Raw genomic sequence first — 11015 nt, forward strand, 5'->3', positions numbered from 1 at the left:
AAGACGTTTTTATTATAAGTTGTTTATTTTGCTCTCATAAATGACTAATAATCCGGAAACAAAGTTAACCTCATGATGAAAATTATGTGACATATTGCTCACTGCATACGCAACATGATGGAAAGTGCCTTCCAAAATCCAAACCCCCGTCAGCATGAATAAATAATAATTCATCGTTTCCGGTAACTGTGAGGGCACCCTAACGTGCGCACTGCCTTTGATTTTCCTTTCATGCATTCCATCAGCTTTTTTTTTGTATATTTATAAAGGACCCTCACGGTTTTCAATGGCAGACAAACGTTCATTGAAGTATTGGAATGTAAATATTTTTATTTCAAGCGTTTTCCGCTTTGAAATACCTACAACAATAAACTGCATTCACATGAGACGAATTTATTTTGGTTACAGGAACGATAATTGGCTACAGTATGAAATTGAAAATGATCCCGCCGTCGAACGTCAAAGGCAATCAGATGAAAACATATTTGGAAACACATGTGAGTAGTAAATATTTTATTCTGCGTAATATAATTTTTTATACAAATCTTTAACGCATGCGACAATAAAAAATCTCATGTAACACCGTGTCAAACGTCACGCGCGTTGCGAAATGCTTTCGTGCGTTTAGCGAGCTTCTCGGGAGGCTTTTGCCCGAGCACGTAGCCGCCGTAAAGCGTCCCGCGCCGGGACCGTCGGTAATTAACGAGGTCGCATCGCCCGGGGAGTAGTAAACAGAAGCGGGAGGCACGACTCATGCTTTCGCTTCTACTACCCCGCTAGTACTTCTAGTAGAACGCACCCGTATGACCACGACCACCAGTGGACATGTCCGGCGCTTGTAACCTGCAGGACTTCCTCTGTTACGAGCAAAACACACAACAGGCTCACTTCGTTTGGCAAACTCATAACCTCACAGTCCATATTACACGCCAAAGGGATATTTTCGGAAGGAAATTTTCCATATGTACAGACAAATAACACTTTAATCATCATCTTTGTTTGTTTCAAGTTGGTTGATTATTTTATTCTTCGAAAAAAAAAAACATCAATCTGAAAATGTTTTTCTCGTTGCGAAGAATTATTCAATTACAAAATGTTTTACCTTGCTTCCGGTTGGATTGCTCCCCGCCGGGTCGTGATGAAATCGATACGGTGTTGTGTTGCACAGCGAGTTTTTAATTTCGACATGTGTGCTTTCTCAAGTGCGATCGCGTTTTGATTGATTGCGCGCCGTGTGCGCACGTTTCCTTTGTTTTCCTCGCTGCGCAATAATTTCGCTTGCACCACTTATGATTGCAAATTGATATCCGAATTGGCGAGCTTTGTTCTTGTCCAAACGTCCGAACGAATTAAAGCTCAGCTTTGTCTGCTCATATGTACTCAGAATAGTCAGACTAGAAAAAAAGCAGCGCAAAGAATTTCACTCTACTGGTGAAAAATCAAAGCATTGTGCGCGTTTTATCCACGCTCGGATTTATCACGTTTTATTAATGCTGGCTGTCGATTTCCGAATCGGCGCCATCTCCACTCGTTCGCTGCTAATGCGCGCGTTTTGAATACTTGGTCCTTTTTTCTCCCTGGCAAACCTTTTTCGGCGCAATGTGAGACCGTCTTCGATCATCGGCATTCACGCTACTCGCAAAGATTCCCCACTCGTATCGTAACTTTCCTTTCGTTTTCTTCACGTTCTTGTGCGTGGTGCGTGTTTATGACTTCACTGAAACGCACGACGTGCCATTGAAAATGTGCGCAATTTTCATCCGCTTGCATGTTTCATATCCTGTCACAGTTTTTCTTTTTCACCTCGAAATCAAAAACTAAACCACCCACAGCGCGCATAGCAATACTTTTTGGTTAGGTAAAGTAAGGTTATGTTGTATGTCACGCACACATTGTTGCCGTAAAATCACTGAAAACGTCTCGTTTGGTTACAGCTGGCGCGTGTTCTTCGCGAGGCAGCGAGTCTGGAAGAAGCGCACGTCATTGATTTTCAGTAAGTGACAAATTTCCTTCCTCTTTGCGCCTTTCGGAGCGTTAAAAAACGACGCTATTATGCAAAGCTTCGACCTAAATACTTTGCCGAAAAGACAATAAAACTTTTATTCCGATCTTTAACCTCACTTTGCGACTTTCGACGCATGACAGCGGGTCTCAGCGCAACCAGGGCGCAAAAGGTCTCCGCGAATCGTTTTGGGACCAACTATAACATGTTTTTTTGGTTTCGTTCAAGATCGCAGACGCATCACGTCAGATTGACGCTGCAGGTGGCGGCCGGCAGGAAGGACGAACGCCGGCTCAGATCCATCACCTCCAAGTGGGTCGAGCGGGGCCATGTTGGCAACATCAGTTTGGTACAACCCACGCCGGCAATCTTATTAACGCCGCTGACTTCTTTCTCGCATCAGGTGAGCACCCGAAACGATTTAACACTGATAACCTCAAAAGTTATTAGTTTTCAAAGTTTTTACGCCAACACGGTGACAACTTGATGTGATTGCACGTGCCACACGTAAAATTTGTTCCTGTCGGCTGGCGATAAATCATCGTGTGCTTTAGACTCGGGGATTTATGTCAGTGCTAGTCTGTATTATATCAATTTCGCGCAGTAAACCACCGCATAGGGATGAGGAAGCATGAAGTAAATAAAATTTCCGTAATAAATTCGGACAGGTCGCTGAACGTTTGTTTATATCCTACATACGTGCATACACCCCGCGTGCTACGTCATATAAAAATGATTTATGGAGAGCCAACAGTTTTATTGCATCGTAAAGAGCGCGCACGCCGGGCCACTCCGGACGGTTTAATTAAGAACATTAATATTTCATTTGGAAATATCATTTACCTGTCGAATATTTTTTTTAAATTCAATGTAGGTATTTATTGAATAAGTCGTCGTTTTAGGGTAATAAATTTTGTTTTATGAAATATTGATTGATTGTTATGCGCGGTCGTTGGCTCGATTTTTATTAGCCACAAACATTGTGTGAGCTCCGCATGTTATATTGGTTGCATAACTAACACACGATTCGTTTCCGCCATGTCCGCCGCGCTGCCTCCATTCTTCCTAATTCACGATCGATGCTCGAATCTCTGATATTTCGATATTTTCATGCACGCATCCAGGCTTAACGATTCGCTTATAGATATTTTTTCCCATTCTGGGTAGGCGTTTTGCGGTCGGTTGGCGCGCGCGCCGTAAAAAAACTTTTCGTATATAGAAAACATCAAAAGATATAAAAGTTTTTCGGTCTCTCGCAGATGTCACGCCGCCTCACACCATACCATCGGCCTACCCCAAACTGGAAAATCCTTTTTTTTTCTCTCTCCTGCGTGCCGCAGTGCTTTTTTTCGGCTGATATTTTTGCGGGCGGAGAACTTTATGAAATTCCAGTGATAATTTTTACTTCGCTTTTGTCCTCAGTTGCGTGTTGTTGGTGTTTTGTGTTTTTTTTTTGTTGCTCCAACAAGCCGATTGCTCCCAATTGAGTTATTTCGACATTTTCGCTCTGTTGTGATATTCGCTGCTCGCTGCGCGCCAAACTCATTCAGCACACATCGTTGATAAATATACACTCGCGTTGTAGAAACCGGACAAATTAGTTTATAAATTAATCAATATGCGCATCAACGTCGGTCGCACGAGTGTGTAGTTTCGCAATTAGCGTTCATCGTTTGAGGGCGAGTAATTAACCCCTCTGACCGATGCGACGCGGTTTGCTGCGAGCAAACTCATAATACGTAATAACTCCCTCAACGACCAGTAGGTATTTATTTAATAGGTGTGTCAAAGCAGCAATTATTTCCGAGATCGTTGCTCGATGGCTGGTGGTGGAAGTAATTTTTCTAACGTAAACTGAAATTTTTCCAGGGCATAACGGTGCATCCGACGAGTCAGATCCACGCCAGCGAGGATTTCGCATTGTCCTGCACGACAAGCTTTGCGAACAGCGACGCTGTTTCGGCGGCGTCCTTCCGGTGGTTCAAGGACGACCTCTTTATCAATGTCACAGCGCCAACCAGGCAAGTAATAAAGATCGTCCTTGCCAGCCAGACGCGCCTGGATCCAGCCTGCTCTCCCAGTTTCGTTCTATTTAAAATTTATTTTCGCACAGCCGCGGCCGCAAACGTGTCATAATTTACTGCCCGAAAAAAGTCTGCTCTGCTGGAGGAATAAAAAAAAACACCGGGATAAAACTTAACATCATTAACGAGCTTCCACGGATCGCAATCGGGATTGAGATTGGGAAACTGATTGATTGTGTAAATAGGCGACATTAACGGTAATCGAGGGCGCGCTCGTCGAAGCGAATTTATATCGACGCCGCAACCGAAGCGATTTTTATCAACCCTCGGGACGCAAGCAAGCGAGCAAACGGGAAAGAAGCAAAAAAAAAAACTAGTAAATCGGACCCTTTAAATATTTGCCTATAAATCGGTTTTCCCTCCCGGGCACACGCGCTTTCCTCTGACATTCCGACCACACTTTCCTTCCTACCCTCGTTGCACACTCCCCGGGACAACTGATGTATTTATTAACATAACATCTAAATTTAGAGTGCCGTACGCGTTTTAAATCGTAGCCAACGACTTTATCCAAAGCGGCGCGTAAATTTTTCCCTTTGTACAACTCGATTTTTGAGTGGATTTAATTAATTAATTAACAAAACCGACGAAAGCAATTTGCATGTGTTTAGCGATGCGAAAAGTCGTCGTCGACGTTTAATACTTCCTCGGGTAATTTTCAGCGGGTTGACCGGCGCGTACAATTCTTGCCCGAGCGAAAATTTCCCCGAGGACCCGCGCTTATTACGTGTACATCGGGCACCCGATAATTACGTCTGTTTCTTTACTCTGCGCGGAAATGTCGTATGTATGTTTTTGGGTGTGTGTGAGTGTGTGTTTGCATTTAAATTGCGTCACTATTTAAATTGTCGAAACTAAATGGCAAATTTAGTTACGCCTTGCTGAAGCGGTGGCTTCGCGAATTTGCGCTGCGGGAATGGGCAGTAAGTGGATTTAATTAAGTGTGTACACGATTTTTCACTCTAGCGGAAAGTCGGCGCACGTGATTGAGGACGACGCGGCGCGGGATCAATACGTTTCGCAGCTCAACATTAAAAATGCATCGCCGTTGGACCAGGGCACCTTTACCTGCCAGGCGATCGAATCCGGCCATCAGCGTTGCTATACGCGACGCGTTGAAGTCCGAGCTCCACCACGGGTGTGGATTGAACCCATGAGCTTGACTGTTAGGAAGGTAAAAACGGGAAATATACTTTTTATCGCCTGGGTTGTAAAATACGACGTTTTTCTTAGGGCGAAAATTTTACAATAAAATGCTTCAGTGCATCTACCAACCCAAACGATGCCAAGTACACGTACAGCTGGACCAAGAACAAGGAACTTCTCCCAATCAAAACAGACACCGAGCACTACGAGGTTCTGTTTCCCATGGGCAGCATTCTTCAAGTCTCTACAATCAGTGTTAGTCTAGCACAATTTCTAGATTCCTAGTTGATTGTTTGATTTTTTTCTTTTTGATTAGAAATCGACCATGTTCTCCTGCCTGGTGCAAGACTCGGCCGTGTGGGCCGAACAGAGCATCCTCGTGAACGTGATCGATTCCGAGCTGATCAAGACTTGCGCCGGCGAACGCCACCTCAAGCTTCTCTGGCCGGAAACAGCACCGGGCACCGAAAGCCTACAAGAATGCCCCGTCGGCTATGCGGGTGTGGCGCGGCGTGCATGCAACCTGCGCGAGACCGGCCATCCGGTCTGGTATCTCCCGGACTTTGCCGGCTGTCACTCCGACCGCATGGAGGCGCTCAACTTACAAGTATGTCACTTTAATCTCTTGCACTTGATACGAAATAGTTGCTGCACAATTTACGAATAGTTGCAAACAAAATGGCGCCCGCCATTAATGCGTTAATATGTCCACGAGCATGTCGCCGGAAACTCTTGCGAACATCCGCTTGAATATAGTAGCACTCGAAGGTTTAATTCGTGTTGTTGCTTCGGCAAACAGTTTCAGAAAGTTCGTCTCGGATACGCGGCGACGCGGCCACTCGACGTCCTGCGCGGCTATCGGCGCTATCTGAACGGCAACCGGACGCTGCTTCCGGGCGAAGGGTACACCGTCCTCCAGCTGGTCAACGACGTCGTGCACTACATCAATAACTCCATCAGCGGGGACGTCTACGACACGGTGTTCGATATTGTCGAGGGGATTCTCCAGCGCAAACTTTCGCTCATCAACGAGACGGTGAGTCTTCTTCATTTGAAAACACGTTGTGTCACTTTGAGCAGAAATTTTATTAAGCGCTCGTCACGTCTCGGCGTCGGAGTCGTTTGTTTTTATTAAACTCGCGCAGACAAAGCTGCAGATTACGTCTGAATTTTTTTTTCTGCTGTTCGCCGGCAAAACAGAACAAAACAAAACTCGCAACTCGAAAGGTAATTGCAGAAACTCGGCGCGTAACAATATTTATTCAGATGACATTACTACGAGCCCTTCGGTACTTTTAGGCAGCCGGAAGCGACGGAAGTGAAGGAAAAACTCGGGTTAGGGCGTGATTGTTCCGTCACTTGTATCAAAAAAGAATCAATTCACGATTCTGCACTGTCATCACGACGAACTAACAACAACTATGCGACATTAACTTTTCTAATTTCCGGGTTGTGCCTTTTTTTTTGGTTTACGCCGCTTGGGAAAATACATAAAACGCAATGCATTAATAACGACACACAGAGAGTTTGCCTCGTCCTTCTTTTCTTCGACAAAGGCGACGGCTTTTGTTGCCGTGGATAAACCGGAAAATCAGCAAGTGACTAGGGCGTCCGGGCCGGGGCGCGTTTAACTTTTTTTTATCGCCCAACTTGCGCGCCGGGTAAACTCTGCATTTTTCATTACACAATGTTTATGTAAAATAGTTTCCACATCGACATCGTGCAGAGTGCGGAGGCGGCGCAGATATCCGGTTCATGCGCGCCAAAGTTTAAATGAAGTAAGAACGCTGTGCGGCGTTTGCGGGCGTTCGGAAATTTTGTTTAAAAGTTAAATAACGACGAAGCGACGAAAGGGATCAGTCGCACGAGCGTCCGGTGATGCGCGCTTCTAATCGGCTCGGGGTCAATTTACACTTGCGGCCACCCCTTGTCACAGAGACACAGAGTTTCAACTCTCGAGTTCTCGAGTCCCGCGCGCATTGTTCGCGAGACAAACTCATCGCTAAGTATTCCCGGGGAAAACAAAACTTTATCATTTTCATCATTCCGTTGCGCGCAGCGAGGTTTGCCTTGCGTTTGGGAGGTAAACGAGCCTCTTAGGCGATTCAACCGCCCTGGTCCGAGGAGATAATTAAGAACTTTTGCTCGCGCCGCAAAGAAGTCACATTTGAATTCTCTTTCATTGTTTCTCTGTCCGCACAAACGAAGTTAATTTTTGCTTTTCGGCTTTATTTTTTGACACCGGGCGACATTATTAAAAGTATTTATATTTCCGTCGTTCTTTATTCATCAAACCGGAAGCAAAATTAAACTTTTTTCATTTCTTTTGATTTACATATTTATCAAATCTACAATGACTTCAGAACCAACTAATTACAAAAATGAAAACCTAAAAAACAAAAAAAAATATTATATAACCGGAAGTTTTTGTATTATTATTCTTCGCTTTTAGTTTAAAATTCGCTGCAACTACACACGCTGGGCATAAAATGACTTGCAGCTTTGTTGAAAGTTTTAAATTGAAAGCTTCCGCCCCATGATTGTGTCGTATTGTTGCAGCAAGTGATGCTGCTGCAGGAGGTTGTTAAGCGACAAAGCCTGGCGTTCCAATCAACCTTTCACCGTACGCTCAACACGATCGACGTGACCCTGACGCGACCGGATAAGACCGGATTCCATGTGCCGCAATCTGGTCTCAGGTATGACCCGCCGTCCTAATCCTTTTACATACTGATGAAAACGAGATTGCCCAGCGCTAGATGACAAGGAATAACTAACGATTGTGGATTGTGGTTGACCCTTTTCCGGCTTACGGACGCCGTGCGCTCCTCTAATTAATACATGGGCTCACATTACGATTGCATTTTTTGGCCACTTTGCTCGTTGACTACAAGTCGTAAATTTCTATTTCACGCCATATACTTTTTTTTACTATGCCTTGTCTTGGGTCTTGAAGCTGACGTTGTGTCCGCTCGCGCACGTTACAGATACCCCGGCTGGTTCTCTTATAAATTACATCTGGCACTCCCTCGGCATTACTTCGCCGCGGCGGCTGGCGTTGGCGCGGCGTCGCCGAATAAATCTGCAACATTAGCGGCGGTGGTTTACAGAAATTTATCCGCCTTCCTCCCGCTGAGATCCGCCATCCGGCTCAAGTAAGTACTTTATGCATTGTTTATATATTTCAACCCTTTCCACCGCCACTCACTCCCACTTAGTATACACACAGTGGCTTCCCTGAGTGCTCCTTGGATTTGTAGCTTTTGTGAGCTTTTATCAACAGCGTGTACTTTTTTATACCCCGAACATAAAGCCTAATGAATATGTTTGCATGCGATTGTGTAGGGACGGCATTGAGATGGACTACGAGGTTATATCGAACATTGTCGGCTGCTGGTTGACCTTCAACGGCAGTGAGCTGCGCGAGAACCTCACGGATATTCTATACACAATGGAGTTCCAGCATCCGGGAAAGAACGCCTCGCAGGACGCATGGAACGTACAGTGCGCTGTCGCCGACTATGCCAGTTATGGTTATGCCTGGAATACGCAGACCTGCATCACAAGGTCAATATTAACCCTCCAAAACCCCTTCCTCCCATGGGAGGGATTAGTACGGTTGCATATGAATGCAAATCGCAAAATTACAACACCGAAATGCTCCTCTCTGTTTGCAGGCTCCTGGAAGCAACGCGCACACGATGCATCTGTCCTCGCTCCGGCACGTACGCCGTCCTCTTGACGATGAAACCGTCCTTCGTAAGTACCTAACCTCATTTGAGATATTATAATGGTGACACATAACCTTGTATATGATTACGATATGTTTACAGATTGACTCCGAAGAGGCGCCCAGTCGCCAGCTGGTGATCCTCGTCGGCTGCGCCAGCTGCAGCCTGCTGAACGCCATCGCGGTGGTGATCCTTGTCTGCTATTGGTTGCGGCGGAGATCGTGTCTCGTCTTCCTCAAACTACAGTGCTGTCTGTCGCTGCTCGCCTCCATGTTGGTGTTCATCTATGCGCTCTGGGACGACCTGCCGCCGGTACGTGCCGTGTGTACACTTTTAAAATTGCATCCTGCATCCACCTGATCTTGCAAATCATCAAAGATTCACCACGGAAACCAGACAGTTTTTGCGTGGTTTTTCGTTGAGTACTTTTCTCAAAGTCCGGTGAAGTTAGGAGCGGTTTAAAGCCGATGTCGAACGCTTGGCGACGGGAAAATCCCGCTCGGCTTTAATGCAATTTCTCTTGCAGGCGCTCTTCCTGACGGTCATGAGCATCCTGGAGAGTTTCCTGCTCACAGGACTATCGTCCCAGCTGAGCAATTTGCTTATTATTTACTCCGAGCTCGTGCAACTGCCGCGGATGCGCAGCGTCAAGCAAACCGTTGTTCTTATCATAACAGGTACATAGTTTATTTTAATATATTCACCAATATTATTTGAATAAAAATCTTGGACGTGTTTTTTTCTTGTGGTTAGGAGCTCCGATGATAGCCGTTTTGGTAATCACATGGCCCATCTGACGATGAACACCCGCATTGACTCCTGGTGGCTCCTGCGAGGTCATTATCCTTCAACATCTTCGTGACTTGTTGCTCGATCATCGTCCTGCTCTACTTTGTTCTGTTTTACATCGTGGCGAGAAAAGTCGCGCGTGCAAACATCAAATGTGAAAAGCGATCCGAAGCGTTGCAGTACAGGTACAGATAGCTTATAAATTTAAATTATTTCGTACGTAACTTGTGCGTGGCAAAAAGCACTCGCGTTGAAATATCAATTACCTGTCAGTGCAAACTGTGTTATGCGCGTGATATTCCTCGCTTATTTTTTTGTAGTTTCCTGGAAAATTCTATAACAAGTTCAAAAAGCGAAGCGAAAAGTTGCAGCGAATTTAAATTATTCGCAAGTTTTTCGGGCGCAAAATTTCGACGACACACTAAAGCACGGTCGGCATATTTTTGCCTTGGTTGTACTCCTCACCGCACGCCGGCGGTATGTTGTTTTTAGGCAGCGCAGCCAGAGGAAAATGCGAAAAATGCGAAAAGCGTGCGCGAGCATACGCCGCATAATCAACAACATCGATCAGCAGCCGGGGCGAAATTGTCCGCAGTCGATATCACCGGTTCTACCGCCACGTAGAAAATACAATCCACGCTACTCTCTATAGCCATATAACCGAATAGGCTAGTGGGCTATACACATGTTGCATAGTACATTGGGTTGCATACAGCGCGCTTATTGTGTTTCGGCGCGTTGGCAAATTTATATGTAAAGCAACACTGTTTCAGGTTGCGACTATTGAAGCGATCCGTTTTCGTATTCTGCTCGATAACGGCGACCGTATCGAGCAGCATTCTCTACATCAACGCGCCGGAGAACGAGCTCTGCCATTACGTTTTCAGCGGCCTGTCTGTCTCGATGGTGAGAGATATATCCTACGTGAATTTACATCCCCTCATGTCTAAATAAAGCGATATTCACCTCATGCGCCGGACGTTGCCGTCCTGTTTTATGTTTCAGGGCGCGGTGATATTTTTCTGCTACATCCTCTGCTCGGAGACGCCGGTCAAGCAACTTTTAATTACAAGATTAAAGGACGAGAACGCCGAGAAGCAGAGTCCAGATGCCGGCAAGCATCTCAAATGTGAGTATCATCTGGCGCGGCGTGACTTTATTGCAATCAACAAAGTTTCTTTTTGCAACACGTTGCGTCGCGGTTTGGGCGATATTAAAAATTTTACGACAAGCAAGGACGACGACCGCATGTCCACGAGGGCA

The 11015-nt window shown here is 45.6% G+C and overlaps 1 protein-coding gene across 1 annotated transcript; it reads left to right on the top strand.

Annotated features, from left to right (window-relative positions):
* Positions 1–413: 413 nt before the first annotated feature.
* Positions 414–10652, top strand: LOC135802427 (adhesion G protein-coupled receptor B3-like). The gene is made up of 16 exons (XM_065316009.1): positions 414–497; positions 1935–1993; positions 2231–2405; positions 3872–4023; positions 5053–5260; positions 5320–5487; positions 5549–5839; positions 6032–6268; positions 7792–7931; positions 8220–8387; positions 8578–8799; positions 8910–8991; positions 9066–9275; positions 9490–9640; positions 9717–9937; positions 10526–10652. The coding sequence occupies exons 1-15, from the start codon at positions 429–431 to the stop codon at positions 9758–9760; spliced, it is 2376 nt and encodes a 791-aa protein (XP_065172081.1). The 5' UTR covers positions 414–428; the 3' UTR covers positions 9761–9937; positions 10526–10652.
* The last annotated feature ends 363 nt before the right edge of the window (positions 10653–11015 follow it).

Source organism: Atheta coriaria, unplaced genomic scaffold (genome assembly GCF_025399875.1).
Source record: "Atheta coriaria isolate IRGN ID8LTWV9N9 unplaced genomic scaffold, Caltech_Dcor_3.1 hic_scaffold_22_pilon, whole genome shotgun sequence".
Lineage (NCBI taxonomy): Eukaryota > Metazoa > Arthropoda > Insecta > Coleoptera > Staphylinidae > Dalotia > Dalotia coriaria.

Excerpts from the sequence above, each read along its gene's own strand:
- LOC135802427 (XM_065316009.1), top strand. The coding sequence starts at position 429 with ATGAAATTGAAAATGATCCCGCCGTCGAACGTCAAAGGCAATCAGATG. Across the intron at positions 8,800-8,909 it reads ACGCAGACCTGCATCACAAG|GCTCCTGGAAGCAACGCGCA; the intron begins GTCAATATTAAC and ends CTCTGTTTGCAG. Across the intron at positions 9,641-9,716 it reads CGTTGTTCTTATCATAACAG|GAGCTCCGATGATAGCCGTT; the intron begins GTACATAGTTTA and ends TCTTGTGGTTAG.